This window comes from Mytilus galloprovincialis, chromosome 14 (genome assembly GCF_965363235.1).
Source record: "Mytilus galloprovincialis chromosome 14, xbMytGall1.hap1.1, whole genome shotgun sequence".
Lineage (NCBI taxonomy): Eukaryota > Metazoa > Mollusca > Bivalvia > Mytilida > Mytilidae > Mytilus > Mytilus galloprovincialis.
In genome coordinates this window covers 68,498,316-68,526,287 of record NC_134851.1, presented here as the reverse complement: position 1 = coordinate 68,526,287, position 27,972 = coordinate 68,498,316, and the positions used below count along the sequence as shown (strand labels likewise).

Sequence of the window (27,972 nt, the reverse complement as noted above, 5' to 3'; positions counted from 1 at the left end):
CAAATTTATGACTGAAATGGTTTTGTATAGAAAGGAATTTAAAGTATTACTAATAGAGGGTGGTAATGGGGGTACCTTCATGACGAATAACGGTAAAAAAATTCTTGCCAAATGACGTAAACGGTAATTTTTGGCGCATGACGATAAATTATGCACTTTCTTAATATTAGACCCCAAAAAATGGAATGACTTTGACGAATCACGTTATTTTTTTCCACAAATAACGGTAACGATAATTATTTGAGACCTCTGACGAATCACGATAAGGATATTTTGACGAATCACGGAAAAAAGTTTAATCAATTTCACGCTAACGGTAGCCGAAAATGGCCGTTTGACGCCTGACGGTATAGGGCATTATTACCATTCCAATAACGAGTTTCAAATTTTCATAGATATATTACAAATGGTTAATTATAAAGGCAACAGCTAGTATACCGCTGTTCCAAATTCATAAATCGATAGAGAAAAAATAAATCCGGGTTACAAACTAAAACCGAGGGAAACGTATCATACGGCAAACGTCAAACGGTAATTTTCGGCTGCTGTTAGCTTCAAATAGATTAAAATTTTAACGAGGTTCGTCAAAATAACTTTTTCGAAACATGATATATTGAATAAACTATTCGCCATCGCCTGATTCATTAAAATCAGTGGCGGATCCAGGGGGGGGGGGGGGTTCCGGGGGTGCGCACCCCCCTTTATTTTTTGCCGATCAATGCATTTGTATCGGGACATATGTTTTGCACCCCCCTGCACCCCCCTTTGCCCTAGGTTAGCACCCCCCCTTTCGAAAATTCCTGCATCCGCCCCTGAAAATTATAATTTTTAAAAGTCTAAGCGTTATTTTGAAAAGTAAAAAAAGAGGAAAGTTAACAGATTAGGTGTAACAAAGGATTTGTCAGTGACAGTAAACAAAATCTTGGTGTAACAGGTGCCCTTTTATAATACGTTAACATTACAGATCAGTTTCCGACATTTGTTTTTGCATTTACTTAGTTCATAGACGGAAACAGACCGGTCTTTTGGGCGCATGCGTGGCTGTATGATGCAAAACGTGGTTGAGAACTGAAATCGAAAATAACAAAGTTTAGGCGACTAGACCAAAATTTGAGTGGTAAGTTAACGATAACATCTTCATTGTGTATTTTGGTCAACTGCTATTAACCCTTTTGAATGTAATTTACTGTCAAACTGCAATTTGAAAGTGAATAAAATGTTGGGGACGCTATCAGGCCATCTTGCGCCACAATAGAAACTAGACTTTCTTATATGACATTAAATATCCCATGTGTAAATTAATGTACTTGTTATTGATTAAATGTGTTAACGAAGGAGTACACAAAACATTTAAAAAGTTTGTTTTTAATTGAGAAAATTATACACGTGTATATTTAGGTTTTGTAGGGGAAATAACTCTGGTTTCGAAAACCATGTACCTTTTCTTTTGTAGTTCCCTCCTTTCTATGACCATTAGGATGAGACTGATAGTGATAATTTATATTGAAAGTATCTGTACACTTTGATAAACTTAAAATCCTTCTATATCTTTTTTTATGAACACTGCCACTATATTGTCAATCTGGCATCATGTTCTGATTTGAAATGTTAGTTTTTAGTGATGGTTTGTGGTACAGTTTCCTCATGGTGCCTCTTTTTCTCTTTATTATTTCTGTTACTGCTTCATTTTATATTTTGTCAAGATTAATTATTGTATAAACATATTTAAACTGTGAATATTGCCATTAATCATCATGATGTTTTAACCACCCAAGTTCCTTCAAACAAATGCAATTACAATTCAAAACATTTCAAATTTTGATGTCAATATTTAGAATTGATTGTTGTCTAACATTAGAAGGTTATAAATATTGTTAGACAGATCAAGGGTCATTAAGAAACAAAATTCAGCTAAATAAGTGTAAATATGTTTATGATATTATTTATTTTATATGCTGTAGGCTAGACTATTGAAACAACAAAAACAACCATGGCAGATACAGAAAACAGTCCACCTGCAGATGATGTTGACATGAAGGCTGGTGGTGATGCAGAAACAAATAACAAATCACCAAATGGTGAAGTGAAAGTAGAAATCAAAGACGAACCAGAACCTGAACCAGAGGTTTTAGGTCCACCAAATGGTCTGGAAAAGAAAATTATTAAACAGATGGAGGTATATTATCATGGTTATTATAAAAAAGATGTGGTATGATTGCCAATGAGAAAACTCTCAACAAGAGACCAAAATGATACAGAAAATAACAACTATAGGTCACCGTACGGCCTTCAACAAAAATCAAAATTAAAACTGATAATAAGTTGGTGATGTAAATCATTATCATTTTGATCAGTAGTAGATTACATACATCAAACTTGCAGATAAATGTTGTTTTTATAATATTTAAAGTGATTAAGTAATTACATGTATGAAGATATTTTTCCTACTTCGTTTTATTTTAACCATGCTGTTATACATTGATGCATGCAGTGACCTACATATATCTTAATGTACTACTGGACATCTCTAGTAAATGATTTGTATTATATTTTGCAGTATTATTTTGGAGATGTGAATCTACCCAGAGACAGATATTTACAAGAACAGATCAAGTTAGACAATGACGGATGTATCCTTTTGTCGTCACAGCAACAGTACACTAAAAGAGTGTATCAATTTAAAGTCATTCTTTGTGACTCACTCTTTATATATCTCCCTATATCAGTCAGAGCTCAGACATAAATAAGTCTGAATCTGCTTTTGACTCATAGAGGCCTAAATTTGTAAGTTTTAGGATTTGTCTCCCTTTAATGCAAGACAAAATACGACTTTAAATATTGTTAAGCAAGAACTAATTGACCAGAATCAAAATGTTGCAAATATCGTCTCCTACAAGTTGATAAGTGATAAAAATTGGTTATCTTCAAGACCCACGCATATTTATAAGGAGGTCATGCATCTAAATCAAATAATGACAACATTGAAAGACTGCTTTGTCTTCTAAAGAAAAATATGAATGAGAGTCTAAAAAATCGGAGATAATGTAAATTAACCTTACAATGCAACGACCTGGAACCACACTTAATGAGGTAAAACATCTGTGTTTAGTAAGGATGTTCAATTAGACAATTAAATATAGATAGCTCAAGTCCTTGTGAACTCTCAGACAGGTTTTTGCTGTCATAGGTGGTGTAGTTTGGCCAACAAGTGAAATTAAGTTTTTTCATCAACATAAATAGACCTAAACAAGTCTGTCATTTTCTGACTTAGATAAGTCTAAAATTGAAAACACATTTTTATGATAAATACATGTTTTGACTTCTTTAAGTCAAAAACAAAAAATCTACTTGTTTATGTGTGCTCTGACTGTATATCTATTACATACTCACATAGGTTATACATCCTACAGAGCCATAAATCTGTGTTGTTTCCTTAGACTATTCTACATTTTCAAGCAATCACCCTGTTTCAATGTGTAGCCAGCAAAACAGGCAAGGGTGATTTTAACAAAGCCTCTTCAGCATAAAAAAAACGGCTATGGAAATATTCAGTGGAGAAATTTTTTTTATTGTACCACACCACACATCACATCTTTTTTTTTTCATTTTCTTATATCTTTTCTACCCACATAAAAAAGATTATGTGGTGTAAAAAACTACCCGTCAACTGTATTTTTTCTATGGAACTTTTGCAACTTTGATCTGAATGACAAGGACATAATCCCTTACACAATTTCAGTAATCCCTAAAGCCGGTCAGACATGTGCCAACATCCAGTAATAAAAGGTTTGGTCTAGTAAAATGTCATTAAATTACTGGACCAAATGACCAGTCAGTGTAGATGTTAGAATTTAATAAATGTAAAAGACTACTAAAACACTGACTTGACCAATAATGCTTTCCCTGTGAGTAGTGTGAGATTTTAACAACATTTTTAGTCACTGAGAGTAAAATATTATCTACTTATTCATCTGCATGATAATTTACCTTAACAGAACTTCAGGGGTTGCACTTGCAGTTTTCACACGATTCAACAGATTAAAGGTTTTAACAACAAATCACAATATCATTGCCAAGGCTATAAGGAAAGCTTCATCAGGTCTCATTAGTGTAAGTAAAATTGAGAATGGAAATGGGAATGTGTCAAAGAGACAACAACCTGACCATAGAACAGACAACAGCAGAAAGTCACCAACAGGTCTTCAATGCAGCAAGAAATTCCCACACATGGAGACGTCCTTTTTTTTTACAGTTTGATATCTCGCATTTGAAATTAAAGATCATAAAATAAGAAATATTTACCAAAATTGCATCTGCTATATAAGCTTAAACAAAACAATAATGGGTTACTAGGCAATTGCTTTGGAAAAAGTCTGAAGGGTTACAAAATGTTCATCAAAATTAGAAAAAAATTTAAAAGACAAATCGTTGGCAACAATTTTATATTTTAACATGACCAGTTTTTGTGAGAATAAAAGGGTTAAAAGGATACTACAGTTGTTTGATACATTTGATTTATATACCTTTACAGAAGCTTTTTTTATATATTTTTTTCAGATCAGTAAAGATGGAGTGTTTGTACGAAGGAACCCAGACATGGCAGTACCAGAGAACACGGAGGAATGGAGAGAGGATTTCAATGCAAGGACAGCATATGTTGTATGTTGATTTCTATATAAAAAAGAAGCACTTATACAAACAGAGCAAGCAAGCCTACCAAAGTCTTACTCTACATGCATTAGGAAATAAGCTGTAAACATCATTATCAGCTCTGTTTACTTTATCATGGTTGTCTGTTTTCATCGGAGGAGGAAGCCCAAGTTTTACAGAGAGAGCCATCTATCAACCAAAAGAAAACTTTCTACCATTGTCAATTAATCATACAAATAACCTTATTAGCCAAGTTAAGACCAATGGCCAATATTGATTGTACATTACTAAAAGAAACAGGAAAAACTACTGATTATATGGTTTAGAAATGTCCTTGAAAAGAAATAAAAATGGCTAAATTAAATTTATATAAGCAGTTCCATTGAAGACAATAATATTTCAACAATAAATACATCAACCACACAGCAACCAAACAACACAAAAAACTAGAAACGATCAACTTAGTGTTTTGAAAAATCATTCATGTTAATAGATATAGGAAGATGTGGTGTGAGTGCCAATGAGACAACTCTCCATCCAAATAACAATTTATAAAAGTAACCATTATAGGTCGATGTACGGCCTTCAACATGCAGGCAGCCTTGGCTCACACCGAACAACAAGCTATAAAGGGCCCCAAAATTACTAGTGTAAAACCATTCAAATGGGAAAAACAACGATCAATCTATATATAGAATTTTTTCTTAAAAAAATGAATGGATACAGAATCTTAAGATATCACATTTAAAATAAAGATAACTACTGTAATTCTGTAAAACATGACTGTTTTAAGTGATTTAAAAATACTGCTATTTAATTAATTTCTCTCATTTTGTGTTTTATAGAAAGGATTCCCATTGAAAGTTAGTTTGGACAAATTAATCATATTTTTCGACAAGCTTGGCGCTGGAGATGTAGACACAGTATTTATGAGACGAAATCCAAACCGAGAATTCAAGGTAAGTAACTCTTCATATAAGGCTGCTCATTCAACCAGCCTTGTTATAAAATGGAAAAGATCATCACTAGTCAAGGATAAGTTTTTTTTTTTCTGTAAGCAGTATAAAAGTTAGAAGATGTGGGGATTGCTAATGAGACCAAAAATACATGGATGCACTCATTTTAAAAGTACAATTCATGTTATATAAACTGATTCCAATATCTGATTATATTTTATGTTCAAAACGAAATATTTTTCACATTCTGACTAACAAACATTCTAAATTTCCCCCAAAAAAAGTTTATTGCCATATTTGTTAACAAAATCATCAAATTCAAAAATTCTGCCATTTATAGAAACTAGTTCATGGTGTATGAATCCATATCTGTTCTACTTCAAGTTTTGAACCATGTGATTTCTTGATAAAATTACTTCCAAAATATGTCTAATTGCTGTTAATACAATGTACTTATCAATTTCAAGTTCACAATATCAGTACAAATTGAAAGCAATCTACTCCCTCAGCATTAACCAGCATTTTGATTTGAATAAATGATTGTATTTTTCGTGATTATTATTTTACAGGGATCAGTTTATGTGACCTTCCACACAACAGAGGGTATGGAAAAATTTATGAATTTAGGGGAAATTAAATATGAAGACAAAGTGTTAGAAAAGAAAACAAAGTGAGTAAACATTAGTTATCTCCCTTTTGTTCAGTTTAGAACAAAACAAAAATCAGTTTAAAATACCATTTTATTTCCAGAAATTGAAGCATCACATCCATAACACTAAGTAACATAATAAATCTGTGATTGCATCACATTCAAGCAATTAAACAGTTGGTTATTGTCTCTTTGACACATTCCCCATTTCCATTCTCAATTTTATTACTCAAAATATTTGAAAGTGTGGGTGAAAAGTTGAAGTGAAGAAATTTTCATCAAAAAGTGAATTAGTGTTGGTCAGATGACCCTTAATGCTTATATTTATATGAAACACGTTCCAATTTTCTTTGGGAATGGATATATTAAAAGTTCAGGCCTGAAGTTAAGACAAAAGTATATTGCATGTCTGGCAGAATTTCTCAACAAAATTTGAAAAAGAAAAAAATATAAACAATATAAAAAGAAGATAGTGCTTGATTGCTAATGAGACTTCTCTTCATGAGACTAAAATGGCACAAATTTTTAACTGTAGGTCACTGTACGGCCGTCAACAATAAGCAAATCCCATATCACATAATTGATATAAAGGGCCATTAAAGAACAAATTTAAAAGAATGCAAACTGGAAAAATAAGTCTAATTTATGTACAAAAAAATGACTAAAATACAAATATGGTACACAGCAATAAAAGACAACCACTGAATTACAGGCTCCTAGCAGGTCAATTTGTCTTTCTGGTTTTACGGTAAACTTGCACACAATTGACACAAATACAGGTGTTATTTTCATTTTACAGAATGGATTATTTCAAAGAAAAAGAGGAAGAGAAAAAGAAAAAGAAGTTAGAACAACTGAGGAAGAAAAAAGAGTAAGTAAAAACTATTTTCAATTTATGTGTCTGTATACTTTAACAGGTTTTTTTTTTATCATTGTCAAGTTTGGGTTTTCAGATAAGCAAACATTTAAACTAGAAAACTACATATTTATTATGCTTTTAAAATGTATGCTCCTGCTTTGGGAGTGGCTAAACATTAAGTGTCTTATTGTGAGTGGTGCATGGTGTCTTATATACAAGATTTTCTTGCTTGAGTATTATTAATGTTTTATGTGGAAATTATTTTTTTTTTTTTTACAGAGAACAAAAGAAGAGAGAAGAAGAAGAAAGACAGGTTAGTATTTGTATTGTAGGTGTATGTTGTCCTTGTCATCTACTCATAAAAGCTATCAGTGAAAAATCTATTAGGAACATAGTCTGAAAATTTCAAATAGTGTAAGTGGCAATAATAGCCGCATAAAACACCCAATCAATCAATTAAATAGCAACCTATTATAAGGCCAAATAAAAAAGAATGTGTGGTTCCAGTTACATCTGAAAAAAAATTGGGGTAGGTAGGGATTTTTTTTTATTTTATGTTTTTTTTACATTGAGTCTATGGGAGCAACATTCTGACTTTTTAAAGTGGGGATGGTAGGGTTACTAGAACCACACATATATTTTTATTTGGCCTAAGAGAAAGTTTTATGTAGCATTTTCTTCCTGCATCTTGCAGGTACATGTAGGTTGAATATTTTACATTCTGTATAGTTACATAAATATTAATTCTTATGTATGAAATTTTAAGTTTTCTCATTTGTCAAAATGCATTAGATTTTTTTAAGATACATGTTTACATAAATAATGCATATATGAAAGTCACCTTTTAAATTCATTTACGTTTTATTGTTTTCAGCACATGATTTAATGAACGATATTTTTGTTATGTTTTGCTTTCTTTCTTTTTAAAATCGAGTAAAATCTGTTCCATTTAAACTTGTATGGTATCAAGGGAAGTTCTTTCAAAATGGCTAAACCACAAATTGAGGCAAATATAGAATTTCTTGACGAACAATGAAAGTGGAGATTTTGAAGTTCTTTTTCCGGTTCCCTTGACCCTTGTATGTTGTTATGGAAACAACCCCAAGATTACCCATTGGATATGTATTAATTTTTCATTTACATTATGTTGCAGCGGGTAATCGATGCAATGCAAGTTGGATCTGTACTTTGTGTGGAGAACATTACAGCAATTGACACAGAAAGGGAGGCAATCAAAAATTATTTCACAGACTTTGCCCCAGTGGCGTGGGTGGACTTTGATACAGGTGATACAAAGGTAAGGAATATTTTGATAGGTACAAAGAGTTGGTTCCATATTATTTCAAGTAAACATTACATCCTTCAACATAATAACTTCATAAATTTTACTTTTGTGACATGGAAGTGACCAGGTAGCTGGAATTTGATTGAGTAAGGTACGACAAATGAGTTTGGTCTATAATTTTCATGCAATTATTACCAAAATATGTAATGAATTAGTTCAGAAATTTTGCATACGAAAGTTGCTAGATTGCTGGCATTCATTTATTAAATTGGTTAGTGTCTAGGTATATTCCAGAGTTTACAAATCATTTAATTGTCATAAGCAAATGTAAAATAAAAGGAAACATTTCCACATACAGTCTAAAAGGCTGGACTAAAATCGAAAGAAAAATTATTTGATTTTGTTGTTTCCAAGTATTTAACACTCAGACTTTCTGAAATGTGCCAGACTATTTGAAATTCTGCATATTATGCTGTTTGACAGGTAACTGTTGGAAACACCTCATTCCAAGTATAAAACATGAATTTGGGATCCCATTTTTTACAGAGCAAAAAAAATAATAAAAGTATGTCGTCTGTTAGTGTAAGTATCATTTTGCTTAAATCTTGAATATTGTAGCTGATATCTTTTTTCGTTAAAAATTAACAAATTATGTTAAAAAAATGGTAATTTTTTACCAGTCATGCCCTTAATACTGAAAACACAGTAAATCAGAACTTCGGGAAAACAGGTAATATTTAAGGATTTTACTAATAACAGATTTCCCTAAACAATGTTTGGTAATTGGATGAATCATCGCTGCCTGTCCAAGCAAATGCTTACAGTCCTTGATGAATATCAAGTGGTTAGGCAAAAAAAAAAATTATGTCTGTTTCCTGCTGCCAAGTCAAATAAATTAGGGTCGGTAGGTCAGGATTTTTTTTTTTATTGGATTTTTTTAATTTTATTTGCACTCCCTGTCAGATTTGAAGTTGGTTCAATGTCATTTTTGGTTAGGGTTCTGTACTCTAAAATGATTTAATCTCTTTAAAGAAGCTATAATTGACTTCTACTCCCAGTGCCGACAATTTTTAAACCTTAATTGTAGCACATTTGTGCTGGGAGCAGGCATTTTGATCGTTTTGGGCATAGTAAGATATGGATCTGGATCAGACCAAAAAACGACACGTCCAGACCAGAAACAATTTTTTTTTTTTAATTTTAAAGAAAAAATTCTAGGGTCAGGGTCGGTCAGGAACAGGAAACAGACATATATTTTTTTTGGCCTTCGGACATATTTTGTAAAAATGTATTTCTATCAAACTCTTAATTTATTACTAGGCTTGTGTCAGGTTTGAAGAGGCAGGAAAAGCAGAGGATGTTTTAGAAAAAGCAAAGGCAGCTAATGAAGATAAAATTGTCATTAATAATTGTGAATTGGAAGTTCGAGTTTTAGAAGGTAAGAATTACTACAATAAAGAAATGGAGACCTATTCTATTCTCTTAAAGGAAAAGAATGTCAACAATGAAAGTGAAACAAAGGTAAATCATTTGATTGACTGATTCGATCCACAAAAATCATTCTTATACAGGTAAAAATGATGATTAACGTATAGTTTTAATCTATAATATTTAATTAAACAGACCTAGAAAAATCCAATTGCACAAGTTCATTTATTTATATCTGTATTTATGTTTTAACTAAATATTGCTTATATGACCATATAAGGTATTCAGATGTCAGCTCGATGGTTAATTAGATAGCGTCTAGACTAAAATACACACAAATGAAGCTTCTTATTATTGAGCCCATGCCCTGTAAATTGTTTATTTTATAGTTTGGATAACTGTTTTACATTGTTATAAATCTGAAATGGGAATTTGAGTCAAATCGTTGAACATAAATTTGACAGCTACTTCCCCCTATAAAATTTGTTAACACAGTAACTGATTTTCATTTTTTTTAGGTGAAGAAGAAATAGTCCATTGGAGAAAAATTTTACGAGATCAAGATGAAAAAAAGAAGAAAAGCAGCAGTAAAAGGAAAGGACGAGATCATAGAGATAGAGGACCAAGGGTGATTATCTGTGTTTTGTAAATTAACATTGTATTGATCATGCATGGTTAGGGGAGGGGGGGGGAGCAGTAAAAGGAAAGGACGAGATCATAGAGATAGAGGACCAAGGGTGATTATCTGTGTTTTCATTGTACTGTTTGTGGTGATATAAATTGGAAATCATGCAGTTATTTGTACAGTTAAAGATTTTAATGTTTTACACATTACAAATGAAATACACATTAAAAATGATAATCATCAAACAAACACAATTGAAAATCTTGGAGGGCAGAGGTCAAACTGTATTTGGGAGAAGATAAAAAGCGTGAATTTATAATACAGAATCTTCACTTTTATAAATACACAAAGCGAGTTAGTAGAGAATTATAAAATTTATGGACTCAATGAAAAGAAAAAAAGGTTAAAAAAAGAATTCCTACCGTAACCTACCTACCTATTTTTTCAAAGTGGTAATAGTCCAGCAGCTAAGTCCAATATTTTGGGACAATTGATCACTTTGTGGTAAAAGCATGAAACTTTGCACAGTGTTAGTTATGATGCTTTTAAATATTTTTGGATATGGAGCCATCAAAAAAATTTCCACAATGGCCGCCAATTTCAAAATGGCCGCCAACAGTCATGAAGAAGAGTCTAAAAATATAGTATAATTTATCATTGGAAAATAAAAACACAAAACTTTGCATATTGCTAGTTATGATGATAATTAATCATTTCTGAATATGGAACACTCAAAAATAATTCCATAATGGCCGCCAATTTCAAAAATATGGCTTAATTTATCATTCGAAAATAAAAGCACAACACTTTGCATATTGCTAGTTATACATTTATATTGCTTATTAATCTTTTATGAATATGGAACAATAAAAAATAATGCCATAATGGCCGACAAATTCAAAATGGCCGCAAACAGTCATGATGCAGATCCAAAAAAATGGTATAATTGATCATTTGAAAATTAAAGCACAAAACTTTGCATATTGCTTGCTATGATGCTAATTAATCTTTTATGAATAAGGAACAATAAAAAATAATTCCATAATGGCCGACAAATTCAAAATGGCCGTCAAAAGTCTTATTATCAGAAACCATAAACATTCTTGCTTTCAAATATGACACTGGTCCTGCATTGAAGATAGTCTGCTTAGAAGACTTTGATAATCAATTGTTCAACATATCAAAAGCAGCTACGTTTGTTTCGTACAGTTATTTTCGCATCAAATTAGGAATTTAAAGGAACCTTCCCAAAGTGATGTCAGGAAAATTCTGTACCCCAGTCATTGCTTTCTTTGGTCAGTATGATTCAGTTTGGACCCAACATTTAGGATCGTTTATATTCTCAGTCGACATTAACGATAGCACAGCGCTTCTGATGTATAGATGTACAAAGAAACTATCAAACCGTCACATAAAAAGTAAAATCACAAAAATACTGAACTTATAGAAAAATCAATCCGGAAAGTTCATAATCATATGGTAAAATCAAATAACAAAACGCATCAAAAACGAATGGACATGAACGGTCATAAAAGATCATGAACCTACAGTTTGTGCTTATTTGGGAATCGTAATCCTCTGTAAGACTAGAAAACGTGATCTACATGAAGTAGATACTTTCTTCAAACTTGGACTATTTGTGTATACCACCGAGTGTTAGAAATTTCAACTTCCATGGCTTATGATCGTTGTGTAAAAGACGGTATAGTTTGCCCTACCAATCTACTACAAAATGTATTTACTTCATCTGCTGTAGACAATATTGATCACAATCCAAGCAGTATATCGTCAAAAGATTCATTCGATGGTACAGATATATCTTTATTCCAACATATTTCAGAAGATGTTCAAGGCGTTGTTCAAAAATTTCTCCAATCTGAACCTATGTTGAAATGCCAGTCAAGGAGAGTTTCTCTTTTACCATTACCAAAGAGTTATTCAAATCTTCCACCAGCTGTACTAAGATTCAACGAACCAGATATCCCATTAGTTGAAGGAGAACTTTCAATTGATATGTTCTCATTCCCAGCTGCATTAAAAGGGAAACTCAAATGGCTGAAACATGTTGCAGAAAATCAAGTGTTAAGGCTAAAGTGGGTAAAAATATTTCATGGTCCGCCTATCATGCTGTAGTACTGCCAGATGCGAATAAATTACTAGCGGTGTCTTCCCTTCTACCTCTGTTTCATGAGCAAGCAAAATCTGTTGCATTGATACGACACTCATTGAACATTATTCGTAACGCTGTAAGAAAGCTAAATCCAGGCAAAACTCCAGTTGTTTCTTTTGACCAACCCCTTTTCACAATAGCAAAACAAATATAATGAAACTGGCCTCAGATGTATGGCGAGGATCACTTTGTAATGATGCTCGGCGGCCTACACATAGAAATGGCTGCGTTCAAAGCATTTGGTAGTTGGTTTGAAGATAGTGAATGGACAAGTGTTTTAGAAAATGCGCAGGTTACATCACCAGGTACAGCTGATTCATCCCTAAAGGCTTCTCCTGTTACAACAACACCTAGAACACACCAAGTTACAGCATACACACTTTACCGTTTATTGTCAAACGCGTACTGCCCGTACAAAGATGTTTTGAGGTATGATGAAGTTATCTTAGAATTTGAAGAGTGGTGTTTGGAAATATCTAAACAATCTCTTCACTTTAAATTCTGGTATATAACTCTCAAATTTGAATTTACATTATTAATATTTATAAGGTCTATACGTGAGGCTAACTTTTCATTATATATTGAAGCTCTCTCAAAGATCATTCCTTGGTTCTTTGACTTGGATCACACCAACTATTCACGATGGCTGCCAATTCGTCTGCGTGATACGCTTCAGTTGCCAAAAAAGAATCCAGAAATCCACAGAGCAATCCTTAGCGGCAACCCTTTTTGTCACCAAGACCGAGAAGAAATTTTCCTGTATGGCTTTTAATCAAGCGGACGACCAAATAATGCGTATGTTAAAGCAGATTGTGGTGCTGTTGACGGAAAATCCAGATGGATGGTTGCTGGGCCTGAAGTGGATAGTTTGGTAAATGAATTTGAAAATGTCACTGAATGCTTTGTATACACTAACAAATCTAATAAATCTCATCATGAACAAATATTATCCTTCCAAGAATCATTCCAAACAGACTGCAGATTGAATAGCTGTGGATAGGTTTTGGTACTAGGAAAAACTTACGATATATCCGTTCATGGACTGTGCCTTGCCATAGGAACATTGAATCGAAAGTCTTTCCACTGTGTCATGCTTTTATCGGTTGTGACATAGCCTCAGCTTTTTCTGTGAAAAGTAAGAAATCAGCTTGGGACACATGGTCCGTACATGAGGAGATTTCAAAAGCATTTCTGCAGGTTATTGAGAATCCAAATGAAGTGGAAATTTTAAAAGTAACGGTATGTTCGGTCTAGTACAAATTATACGATGAATGAGTTAAGAAAATAGTTATTCACACAGAAGACAAGAACAATTGACAATATCCCTCCAACACGTGATGAACTTCTTCAACATACGAAACGTACAGCTTACCAAGGTATTGTTATTTTGGGAATAGTTTAGGTGCAAATCCATGTATGCCATCACCAGATTTATTTGGTTGGCAAAGACTTGATGGTACTTGGGTACCATTCTTTTCTGTGCTTGCTGACACTTCAATGTCATGCCAAGATCTCATCCACTGTTAGAAATGATGTCGAGGAGCATGTAAATGCTTGAAAGCAGCATTAAATTGTACAGCATTATGCAACTGCTCAACGGACTGTGAAAGAGAAACTGATTGAGTCACTGTGCTTTATTTTGATTTTCCTGCATTTTGATCATATTGTCATTATAATTTTAATCTATGTTAAATTTATGTTAAATAGCTTCTTGGGAGTTTTTTTTATTTCTTACCTTATTTCTTAAAAAAATAAATTCTCTTTGTAGAATTAAATACTGCATATGTTGGGGTTTTTTTTCATTTCAGGAAAATTGTTAAATTTTCTAGGGTTATTACCTGTAACTGTGGGGAAAAAAACCTCGTCAAAGATGCCATTTTGAGTTGAATCGACCATTTTTATTTCATAGCTAATGTCACTTGTTACATTAAATAATAATATGTTTGTATATGCGTGCTTGTATTGAAAACAATGATCCATTATTTTTTAATAACTTTTATACCATATTTAAAAAGAAACGTAAAATTTTGACATGTTAAATGCCGCCATTTTGAATATTGCCGCTATTTTGGAAATATAATCTATGCACGTATGTTTTGTTGATACACTGAAGGCCTTTATTTATATCCAATGACCAGTTTCACGGATTTGGTAACTTTCTATCACACATTGATGGTGTACACATACGAGTACTGTCAAACTTAGACATTTTGACGCGCCATTTTGAATTTGGACGCCATTTTGATGATTTCTTTATTGTAAGTTTTACAAAAATAATAACTAACATATCTTAATTGTATTTCATTAAGTTTGTTACATCTTCTGAACTCATTAAAATTGAAAGTCTTCATCAAATGAATGATGTTATACTTATGTCGGCCATCTTGAATTTGGCGGCCATATTGGATTTTTTTTTCGTGGCTCCATATCTGAATTTTGTCTATACCCCTTAATATTTCACTATGCCAAGTTTCATGCTTTAACCATAAAGTGATCAATTATTCTGATATCCGCTGGACTATAATAGGAAATACACTTATTATATTTTTTTGCCTCAGTATTTTAATCAGATTATTTATGTATGTAATTTGTAGAGTAAAAGAAGTCGAGACGATAATAATGATGATAATGATAAGAGTGGAGGAGATGATGACCATGATGATGATGATGACGATGGAGATGAATAAAAGACAGATTTTAAATATTGTAAAATTGTAAGTACAACTTGGGTATTGTCATTGTTAGTATAACTTGTATGAATAAAAGACAGATTTGAATTATTGTCATTATAAGTAAACATGGATGACTAAAAGACAAATTTAATTATTTTCATTGTAAGAATAACTGTGGTAAATAAAGGAAAAATTTAATTATTGTCATAAGTATAACTTTGGGAAATAAAAGACAAATTTAAATTATTGCCGTCATTGTATTAAGTATAAATGGACTAGATTCAGGGCTTAAGAAATTTTGTTATAGCTCACTAGCTCAGGGCTAATTGGTTGCAAGATTTTACAAGCCCTGTTCGAAGAACTACTAGCCCAACAAAACTGACCTGCTAGCCCTGGTATGCCTTACAAATTCAGAGTTTGCTACAATAAAAATGAATTCTATAAACTTAACAATTTTTATCCATTCACGGCATTGTACAGTAGATTTTTGCAAATTGGATATTCAAAAATTATATATATTCAATTTATCGATAATTGAAAATTCACTGAAAATTGTGATATAATGAGTTGACCAAATCCGGGGATGATACAAGTCTTGACCACTGTTATACGTGGGTATGTAAAAGGATTGGAGGGGGTCTTATCAGATACAATAGCATCATCATGTTTGTGTGAGAGAATTATCAGCACATGTTTCAAATTTATATCTGACAAAAGTCAGGTTTCTACTGTCAAAAGGGATTCACATTTATATTGCAATAAATTTATCAGGAGGTAAAATCAGGTTGCATAAGCAATGTTCAATACCACCCCCTGTACTGACACAGTGACTGACATCGATATTGAAAGTACAAGATCCACCCAGAGTTATTTGTTCTATTTTAAAACTTGTACAAAATCAGCTCAAATTCTCGGAATTCCGGATGACAAAGTTGAATCTGATTGGATTAGATAGAAAAGTGATGAGGGGAAATTTCCCCTTTCAATTTTAGAAACGCCAAGAATTTTTTGCTACTAGTCCGTCGGGCATTTTGGGTTACATATTTTGGTTGCCCGAGGTCTAAATGTTGTAGTCCCGGGCGTCGGGCTAGTGGATTTCTTAACCCCTGAGATTGAAAGGCAATTTTTATATTGTAATTAAATTATACCCCCACTATATTGTAATCACTATGTATTAGACCGTCTCTCTATCAAACAAAGATTTTTGTCACCCATTTCTCGTGAACCACTAAACAGAAAGACTGCTTATTATGTATTTAAAGCCGATTTCAATATGAAACCAAAGGTAATATCTTTGGTTAGCTTGCTTGTTAGCTGAACAGTGAAGTCATTGTTAGGACAGGTAAACTATCCTCCTTTCGAAGTAGCCTAGTCCAACAGACAGATAGATTGGTTGTCTGCTGGACTAGTCTACTCTTAAAGGAGGGTAAGTTTACCTGTCCTAACAATGACTTCACGGTTCAGCTAACAAGCAAGCTTCACACTCATTGAAATAGCTGTAAAGCAGTTTGACATTGATTGCACTTTTCTGATCTACTTCTTGTTTGTCTTTACTTGAAATAATTCAATATGTTGAAGAAACTTGAAAATTTCATTGCATGTTTAAACGAATAAAATATGATTATTTTTTTTTTTTGTATTTGTAAAACCAGGAGATGATGTTTATACACATGTTAGACTCAAGATTAATAATGATTATAAAACTTGATGCTGATCCTGGACAAATTAACCATAGAATATTTGAAATAGCTCTTGGGACCAATTATTGATGCAGGTTGAAGATATTTGTTATATTCTGTCATTACATTTTTTCTTAATTTTGTTTTGGTAGCGAACTCTTTTATTGTTCATTTTATGAGGAGATAACTCAAAATAATGTGCTCATGGTTTTAAGGGAAATAAACATTTAGTCATGATTTGTATGGGAGATAATCATGATAATAAAAAAAAACACTAATAGACGAATTAATGATTTCAGTACCTTAGGTGTCCATCTGTTTATCGGTCTTCTTTTGTATTTAAAGTAAACGTAGATATATAAAAAATCAACTGAAAGGGATGATGACTTCTAGTTCTGTTTTGACCAGCTCAACTTTTTTTTTAGAATATTTACAATAAAATGAATTAAGGCATGAAGTTTTTGTCTTTAAACTGTAAAATGAAAGGAGATTTTGTACACATGATGAGATTACTATGTTGGATTCCCCTACATGAATCTGATGAATGTAAACCCCAACTCTGATGTAATGTTCAACTAAGCTTTCATAAACTTAAATAATTTACTCTGGGAACATTGACTTTGTAGAACAAATGGATGGAGAAGAACTTGTATGTTCATGGATATTTGAATTTGCCAAAGTTTTGAAAGTTCATACAAGCCTCTTAGATAATTTGTAATTCATCGAATACTAGTAAACATTCTTGTGTTAACATTACACCAATGAATTCATGTGAAATTGGTTTCTCAAGCTTATTTGTTACCTAATGTACAACACTGTCAGTGGTTAAGCAAAATGAACTTAAGGGGAGATAATCATATAATACACAACTTACAACTTTCATAATTAACCCTTTCAACGCTAAACACGGCATATGCCGCGATGACATACGCCGTCCGCCACTGCTATTCGCGGCATATGCCGGGATGACAACAGATTTTTCATAAAGACTCTTAAACCATTCGGTTTTCATTCGGGTCCTCTCTAATTTTTCCTTGTATGAATCGAAGATATGCAAGGTCTCATTTGCGCTTGAAATCCCGGCAATTTTTATTGTAAAATCATGCAGTAGAAGGAAAATTGAAGGAAAATAAAAACAAATATTTTGACAAATGCAAATGGCGGAAATCGGAAACGAAGCTGTAAATATGGAAATATTTCAGCATTTCTATGGCGAAACTGACGATGAGGATTAGTTAAAAGGTTTCTTGTTATCTCAATGTGTTTATTACATTCAATTCGTGTGGGAAATATGATTTGATCGATCATTACGAGACGTAGAAAAAAGGGGAAAACGGAGGTTGACTGAAAATTTTGAGGACGGAGCCACTGATTTGTGCCATGATTACATAATACGTTGTGTATGGTGCAATACGCTACGGAATCGAGCAATTGGTGTCTTCTTTATTATATGGCAGATAAAAAAACAAAATAGATGAAGACTAAAAGTAGTTTTTATTCAAAATTCAACACAAATGTAATAAATTACACCTTTTACCTGTTTATTACCTGAAAATGCAGGTAACCTGATAAAAATTTTACTGAAATAACTGCCTAACATTACAGTTCATACTCACCTGAGCATTTTTCATGCAATAACCTTTTCTGTATCTCTTATAATAAAAAAGATACAGCAGTCTGAAAAGGAATATACTGTTCTAATGAATGAATGCAGCAGCAGCAGCCATTTTTCTATTTTTTTGTGTAGCGTTGAAAGGGTTAAAATATTGTTGACATAATTATCATACCCTGCAGAAAATATTTCCAAGAATGCAGTTCCACTTAAAATTGTTTCGCCTTTTAGAATTAAAGAGAGTATTGCCTTTATTTTGTGACTTTCAGATTTGTGCACCTAAACAAGTAAAATGATTGTCTTATGTCAATGTAATTGCACATGCAAAGAACACTGATATATCTAAAACTTAGTTACAGATGATGAGATTACTATGTTGGATTCCCCTACATGAATCTGATGAATGTAAACCCAACTCTGATGGAACTTTTATTTTCCTTTATTAATAAGAAATTTAATTTTTCATTGTTTGACTATGACTTGAAGCAAAGCAGATTACAATACGCACTGAAAAATATAAATTATCACAATTACTGAACACTGATGAAAAAAGATTATGTATAGATTAATTGACTTGAGATGTACTGAAGTTCCCTCCTCAGTGGAGAATTCTGATAAACTGATGCAAAAACAGAGCAGGGCTTGGTAATTCAGTACTTTGTCTTCCACCATAAAATGACATAATCAGTTTAAAATACTTCTGTAAATTAGAAAAGAATGAAATATAAATAATCAGACATATGTATTTCCATGTCTGCTATTATAGTTATCAATACCAGGAGATGATGTTTATACACATGTTAGACTCAAGATTGATAATGATTATAAAACTTATTGCTGATCCTGGTTTGTTATTTTCCTAAAAAAAAAAACAGAGTACAAAATTCAACATAGAAAACTAAAGACTTAGCAAACCAAACCAAGAATGTGCTCGAAAAGGGTGAACAGATCCTGCTCCACATATGATCCCCCCCCTTTTTTTTTTTTGATCCAAGACTAAAATATCAATCAGTACAAATCCAACATCCAATGGATTTAATAGGATAGATAGATACTTTATTCTCTAAAAACTAAATACAAGTTTACAGAGAAACATACAATATAAATACAGATATAATAGTTAAAGTAAACAAATACAGTAAGATATTTTATAAGTACAAAATTATGATGGCATATATACATGTTAAGTAACAAAAAAGGTGCTAATGTGGCGTAAAGCCACCAACTATCAATCAATCATGTTTAGTAACATGTATAATTAAAGGTTGAACTCAATGGAAAGGAAAACAGATCAGTAAGATGCTTATGGGATTACATTAACATGGAGGGACAAATTTTTTTATTAATACACTTAATAAATAAACCCAGATTGTTTTTTACTACTAAATAGTGAGAAAAATGAAATTATATTTGGACTATTTGAAAATTTAGTAATGAAATAATACTACGCATGTTTCTACAAAAGTGTTGATACAGTTGACATTTGAATTTATATTCAGAATCTAGTTACAAATGATGAGATTACTATGTTGGATTCCCCTACATGAATCTGATGAATGTAAACCCCAACTCTGATGGAACTGGAAAACTTAAATAACTTTGATAAGCTGGAAGAGCAGTAGAAAATAATTTTTGAGATTATATGATAGGATGAAGATATAATTTAGAAAATTGCAAAATATTTCTATTTTGAAATCACTTGGAACTCTAATCATTTGCTAATGCTTTAAACAGAAATTATAAGGTGTTTTAGATTTATATTAACTTCAGTTTTTTAACTGGCAGTGTAATATCAATAAACAGAATTCAGCAAACAGTTACAAGTGTTTACAGATATGTTTTGTAGTAGAATAATTGAGTGTATATAAAAATCAGGTGATTTGTAATATCGAACAAAATAATTATTCATCAAAAGACTTAAGGACAAGGATGCTAATGGCTACATGACTGAATTACTGCCACTTAATCAATAAGTCAAACTCTGAACATACTATAAGATATAAAATGCTCTGAAATATGTTTAACATTTATCTATAATTACAATCTCTATACAGATGATGAGATTACTATGTTGGATTCCCCTACATGAATCTGATGAATGTAAAAACCAACTCTGATGGAACTTAAATAATATATGTTAATTTTTCATTGAAAAGTTTCCTTAACTCATTCGCCCCCAAGACATTTTTGGAAAATCAGGCATTTTCGAAAATTTGCAAACATATGCAAATTATATGCAAATGAGCAAACTCCTGATGCTGTAACTGATGCTCATCTATTAAACTACTTATTGGGATTTGGGGGCGGATGGCATGGGTGGGGGGTGGGGTGGGAGGTGAAATATTTTCTCGTGGGTTTGAACCCACCCCCCGTGAAAAATGTTAATTTTCCGTCTATTTTCCGATTTTAAAACGACCTTGAGAGGTGAACACTGACAAGACTTTGTTTTTTTGTCATTCAAGTATTACCCTATAGTTACAGTAGTCCATTCATGCTAGCTGGGAGTATATTGGACTTCAGTGTCTTGCTTGGGAATTATTATTGTCAAGTCAGGTCTGCCTAAATGTCCGTTTTTATGGATTTTTGACAAAACGGTGACCTAGATTTTACAGACTCGATTCCTATTGGCCATATCATACCTCGTTGTGTTCCTATACCATCTATGCATGCATATATGATAATAGTTTTTACCAACAGTCACTTCCAGTTACGTAGTGGCCATCAAAAGATGCCCACCCCCACCTGATTTTGGCTACTTTTCACGTTTTTCCGATTTTGAACTCTTAAACGGCTTTCAAAGTGCCAAATTTTCATGAACAGACATCTGAGAAGAGTTGATGGACCATGAACTGCTTGGTTGAAGTCCCTGCTATCATGACAGTTCAGTTGGGGCAGTTCAAAAAAAGTATGGAGGGTCATACGGGCCATCAAATAATGGTTGTCGCCATCACGCCTTCAGGCGGGATTGGGGGTTAAAGGGTTAAACTTGTTAAATAATGTGATTTAAAAATGTTTAGAACACAACAAACTGAAGTTGCCCTTGAAACATGTATCAGGCAGACTGATATGTTGAGTCTTATTTCCATGTTGTGTTGTCTCTGGCAGATTGTTTTCTCATCGGCCATCTTCCCACATGAAAGACAATGAAAACATATATTTTTGTCAACAATTAATTATATTTCAAAATAAAGCTTTCAAAGAAGGATTAGTATGTGAAAGTTTCCCTTATTTCTTTATATTTAGAATGTGTAGATGAAAATTACGTTCAACTCAATATTGCCCTTGACTGCTGTTCTAATGAAGTATATATATATATCATAACACAAGTACCAGGAGATGATGTTTATACACATGTTAGACTCAAGATTGATAATGATTATAAAACTTATTGCTGATCCTGGTTACTAAAAATGTAAAACTCAAAATTGACTCCCATTAAAACTCATGGTGTTATTAGCTACATAGTCTGCACATATCATGCATAGGTTAGTTTCAAGTTTGACATTTCTTCAGAATTTTTATTGCCTCCTATTTATACCAATGTTTAACAGTTTGACAGTGAGAAGTTGTAGTGTGAGTGCACTTTTCTGAGCTACTCCCTGTTTGTCTTTGCTTGAAATAATTCAATATGTTGAAGAAACTTGAAAGTTTCATTGCATGTTTAAACAAATAAAATATGATTTTATTTTTTTTGTATTTGTAATCCAGGAGATGATGTTTATACACATGTTAGACTCAAGATTTACAATGATTATAAAACTTATTGCTGATCCTGGTTTATTCACATGCTAAAAGCAAAATAGACTGATTAAAACATTAATATGTGATATTAGTCTACATATGCAAGTTTCAAGTGTGACATTTGTAAAGAACAAAAGCATAGTAGTAGTTTATTCTTAAAAAAATATATTTAAATCCCAATTGAGCTCACAAATTGTACGAGCTGGAGGATGCTCTTGGAAAATATATTTACATCTAACTTTATATTCAGAATCTAGTTACAGATGATGAGATTACTATGTTGGATTCCCCTACATGAATCTGATGAATGTAAACCCCAACTCTGATGGAACTTTTATAATACATGTTAGTTTTTCATTGAAAAGTTTCCTTAAACTTGTTAAATGATTTTTAATTTTTTTTTTAACACAACAAACTAAAGTTGCCCTTGAAAAGTGTATCAGGCAGACTGAAATGTTGAGTCTTATTTCCATGTTGTGTTGTCTCATCGGCCATCTTCCCACATGTTTTTTTTACGAAAACAGATATTTTTGTCAACAATTGAATTATATTTCCATACAAAGCTACCAAAGAAGGATTAGTATGTAAAAGTTTTCCCTATTTCTTTATATTTAGAATGTGTAGATGAAAATTATTGGCAACTTAATAATCCACCAAGAATGTGCATTTCTTCTAACAAAGTATGTTTCATCAATACCAGGAGATGATGTTTATACACATGTTAGACTCAAGATTGATAATGATTATAAAACTTATTGCTGATCCTGGTTACTACAAATGTAAAACTCAAAATTAACTCCCATTAAAACTCGTGGTGCTATTAGCTACATAGTCTGCACATATCATGCAGGGCTCACGCTACCAGGCAACTTGGGCGAAGAAGTCCATTTCCCGACCGTCACTTCGCTTTCCCCGACCCCCAAAAGCGAAAACAAGTCGCTGTGTTCACCTGTTGCGCACCGCGCGAATGAGCACTTCTCTTTCAAATCTCACCACTTCTCCCTATCAGTTTCAAAAAGAGAAGTCACTTCTCCCTATAATTCTGAAGTATTGTGAGCCCTGATCATGCATATGTTAGTTTCAAGTTTGACATTTCTTCAAAACTTTTATTGCCTCCTATATATACCAATGTTAAACTAAATATTTAAAATGATTAAAATAAACTTTAGTCTGTGAGTGTTAATTCTTACAAAAAAATATTTAAATCAAAATTGAGCTCACAAATTTTATAAGTTCCAGTGTAAAAATGTCTCTCATTTTACATCTAACTTTAAATTCAGAAACTAGTTACATATGATGAGATTACTATGTTGGATTCCCCTACATGAATCTGATGAATGTAAACCCCAACTCTGATGGAACTTAAAATAAATTCAGTATAAAGGCACATGTATTGGGAAATTTTGGAAATATGACCACTTTGAAGTAGAACTTTTGGAGAGAGAAACTTTACTCTGCAAAATATATTTTATGGGATACCACTTTCAATGTTTGAATCTGATACAAGGCTGTTTTAATATTATGAATTTACTCTTCAGTGTAATAAAATTTTCAAAATGCTAATTTAAAGTTCAAAAATATTTATCTTAGACATGTTAGAGGATATAGTTTGAGCATAACTCCATCTTATAAATTTTTTAATTTAGTTACAATCTAGTTACAGATGATGAGATTACTATGTTGGATTCCCCTACATGAATCTGGTGAATGTAAACCCCAACTCTGATGGAACTTGAAATTCAGTTTTATAAGGCACATGTATTGGGAAATTATGGAAATATAACCACTTTGAAGTATTTTTCGGGGGGGGTAGAGAAAGTTTAAACTTGGCAAAATAATTTTCTTTGGATAATGCTTGTAGGTAAATAAATTATAGTAAAAACAGCAATTTTAGTTGACATCAATTCCAACGTTTGAATCTGATACAAGGGTCCTAATATTATTAATTTATTCTTCATTTATTTTAAAGCTAAACCTCTAACTTGTATGACAGTCTCACTAAATTCCTAGATTCGAGCGTCACTGATGAGTCTTTTGTAGACGAAACATGCGTCTGGCGTATATACAAAATTTAGTCCTGGTATCTATGATGAGTTTAATTATATTGACATCCATGGGTTAACAAAACACAATAAACTAAATAAGTAAAAATGTCAAAGGAGTTACTGTGGATTCATTATTATTCAAGGGATACCAATTTTCGTGGATTGCTTGGGTATAGGTGAAACGCAAAATTAAATCTTCAACAAATGACAAGTTTTCCAAAGGCTTGTATAAAGACTTCTGCAAAACCACGAAAGTAAATGTCGGCAAACATGCAAGTTTTTCTTCAGCCACGAAAATAAATGAATTCACAGTTACATAAACATTAAGATGTAGATGATGCATTTGAAACTGTCCAATGAAACATTTACAATCTGTCTTTATTGCGCAATTCTTATAATGAAAAAAGTTCCTTTATACCAGGAGATGATGTTTATACACATGTTAGACTCAAGATTGACAATGATTATAAAACTTATTGCTGATCCTGGTTTCTATAAACAAATGTTTAACTCTAAATTGACTCCAATTAGAACTTATGGTGCTATTAGCTACATAGTCTACACATATGTTAGTTTCAAGTTTGACATTTGTTCCGAACTATTATTGCCTCTTATTTATACCAATATTAAATTTTGAATTGATATTCAGAACTAAGATACATATGATGAGATTACTATGTTGGATTCCCCTACATGAATCTGATGAGTGTAAACCCCAACTCTAATGGAACTTAAAATACAGTTTTAAGGCACATGTATTGGTAAATTATGGAAATATGACCACTTTAAAGTATTTATCAGAGAGAGAAATTTTAAACTTGGCAAAATAATTTTCTTTGGATAATACTTGTAGGTAAATAAATTTTAGTAAAACATCAATTTTAGTCAACATCAATTCCAATGTTTAAATCTGATACAAGGGTCCTAATATTATTAATTCATTCATCATTTATTATAAAGCAAAACCTCTTAACTTTTGTGACCTTCCCATTAAATTCTATTATATTGATATCCATGGGTAAACAAAACAAAACTAAATAAGTAAAAATGTAAAAAAAAAGGGGGGGGGGGGGTCAGTTGCATAACATTAAGATGTAGATGATGCATATGAAACTGTCAAATGAAATCTTTAGAATTTGTCTTTATTGTGCAATTCTTCTAATGAAAAAAGTTCATTGAAACCTGGAGATGATGTTTATACACATGTTAGACTCAAGATTTATAATGATTATAAAACTTATTGCTGATCCTGGTTTCTTTAAACAAATGTTTAACTCTAAATTGACTTTTATTAAAACAAAATGATGCTGGTCTACATGTGCTCAGTTATATTCTCATACTTTTGATCAATGAGAATCTTAAAAGAAAGTGATTCAAATGTTCAGCTGAATTTTACAGAGTTATCTCCCTGTAGAGTTATATAATATTTGTTCTTGAGGAGCAGGAGTCAGTTTCACAAAATTAATTACTATTAAGATTGATTGTAAGGCCTGAACAATTCAGTATACTTACAATAAATCTTAGTTGTAAGTTTTGTTTGTGAAACTGGCTCCAGGATCTTGTTACACATGTTACAGCATAGGTACATGTTTCACATTTATCTATTATTCAGAATCTAGTTACAGATGATGAGATTACTATGTTGGATTCCCCTACATGAATCTGATGAATGTAAACCCAACTCTGATGGAACTTGAAAACATGATGTCTGGGCTGTGCAACTTGGAAGAAACTTAACACTAACTTAAGATGAAAATAAAAAGTTTTTAAATATCATACCTCATAGCATGAATTTCTGTAAGAAACCGAACCTCAATGTTCAAAATAATTTTAACATTAAAAGGAAAAAGGAGGTACAAAACCAGGTTCAATCCACTATTTTGTACATCCCCGTAACAAGTCAGGATTAAGACAGGTTTTCCATTCATTTAAGGGGTTTGGGCCTTTGATTTTGCCATTTGATAGGGACTTTCCTTTTTGAACTTTCCTCAGAGTACTGTATTTTTTAGCTCACCTGTCCCGAAGGGACAAGTAAGCTTATGCCATCACTTGGCGTCCGTCGTCGTCCGTTTAAGTTTTTTATCCTACATTGAACTTTTGATGTCGTCCCTTAGGCTAAATGAGTTTCAGAGTATCTAGTATAAATTTTATATTTTATTTCCTTGTATGTCAAGAAACATAGCTCCTATGGCTAAAATAGAACATAGGAGAAAATGATTATTTTTTTTGGATTTTGAAGAAAATAGGACGATTCAAAAAACATTTAAATAAATTGAAAAGCCAAAATAATCATTGATGAGAGATTTAACCAAAAGAATTAAGGTGAGCGATTCAGGCTCTTGAGAGCCTCTTGTGTTATTTTACTTGTTATGTATACAGGTTTAAAACTAATGTTTTATGCAGCCTAAATAACTATTTCTTTCTTTTTACAGGTATATTTATCATGACCAGCAAAAGAAGAAGACAAAAGACTTCTATTTTAAGGAGGTAGACCTAGTTTAAGGGAAATAACTCTTAAAATCATCAGTACGTTTGTGTCAACCATTTTTTAAAATATATTCTAAGCTTCTAGGTTACATAGATTATTTTCAATCTGTTTCAGGCAAATGCTTAAAATACATTGATGAACTTGACTTTTACAAACGTACTGATGATTTAAAGAGTTATCTCCCTGAACCAAGGTCTACCCCCTTAAATGGAAATTCAGTGTTCTCGACATTCATATCTCATTTTTAATCATGCAGTAGTCATCATTAATGTTGTTGTACGTGTTATTTTTAAAACAATGACAGAAATTACCATGGAAACCATTATTTAATGTAGGAACCATTGTTGAAAAGACATATGTTGTTACCATGGTGATAATGCATAGTAACCATACACAAATGAATTTTTTATGAAGATTTTGTATTATGTAATGTTCAATTGTATTCCATATTCATTAGTAAGGATCCAGTCTGTCTTTTTTTAAGACTAATGAGTAAATAAGCAGTGTTTAAATTGCAATAATGACCATGTAGAGTTGTTACAAAAGGCACTTTTATATATTCATTTTAAGTGAGAGCAGGATAAGTTCATGTTGTCTTTTATAGGCTTCAAAATGGCTAATTGCAAAGACTATAAAGTACATACATGGGAGCTGGAAATTTGTTTATTCAGTAAATATTGCTTAAATTTTTGAAATTTCATCTTTCCAAATTCAAGTTAATCAATGTACAATTAATATACCAGAAACTGTTATCTTTTAATTGTAAACTTGTTTTATTGTGAAAGAATTAATTTTAATGTATTTCATAGCTTTGAATACTGTGCTCATCTGTTATGAGCATGAGCAAATAAAAGATTTGTATTTTGAAATGTTATCCTAAAGAAAAAAATAATCTGGACTTGTAATAGGAATACATGATGTGGTTTTATCTTGTTAAACTGTAAGGCATATAAGATGTAACATTTGAGTGTTTTATCTGTCAGAGTGGAATAGATCACAGAGATGATCTGTCACATTCTAACATACCATCTTGTAAATATAAAATCATTCTCAGTCAGACAATGGTAGTTGTTTCTTTGCTTATTTTGCCTGTTATAGTAGATATAAGAAGAT

General features: G+C 32.2%; 1 protein-coding gene across 2 annotated transcripts; it reads left to right on the top strand.

Moving 5' to 3' along the window:
- The first annotated feature begins 987 nt into the window (after window positions 1-987).
- On the top strand, window positions 988-26,854 carry LOC143058730 (lupus La protein homolog). Of its 2 annotated transcripts, none has more exons than XM_076232179.1 (14): window positions 988-1,117; window positions 1,962-2,176; window positions 2,558-2,630; window positions 4,004-4,110; window positions 4,558-4,659; window positions 5,496-5,609; window positions 6,176-6,276; window positions 7,055-7,126; window positions 7,394-7,427; window positions 8,268-8,411; window positions 9,720-9,837; window positions 10,346-10,455; window positions 15,217-15,336; window positions 26,804-26,854. In XM_076232179.1, exons 2-13 carry the CDS (start codon window positions 1,991-1,993, stop codon window positions 15,307-15,309), a joined length of 1,254 nt encoding a protein of 417 aa, XP_076088294.1. In that variant the 5' UTR covers window positions 988-1,117; window positions 1,962-1,990; the 3' UTR covers window positions 15,310-15,336; window positions 26,804-26,854. The 2 variants fall into 2 exon arrangements, with proteins under 2 accessions (XP_076088294.1, XP_076088295.1); XM_076232180.1 differs by having other exon boundaries at window positions 1,018-1,117; window positions 1,967-2,176.
- The last annotated feature ends 1,118 nt before the right edge of the window (window positions 26,855-27,972 follow it).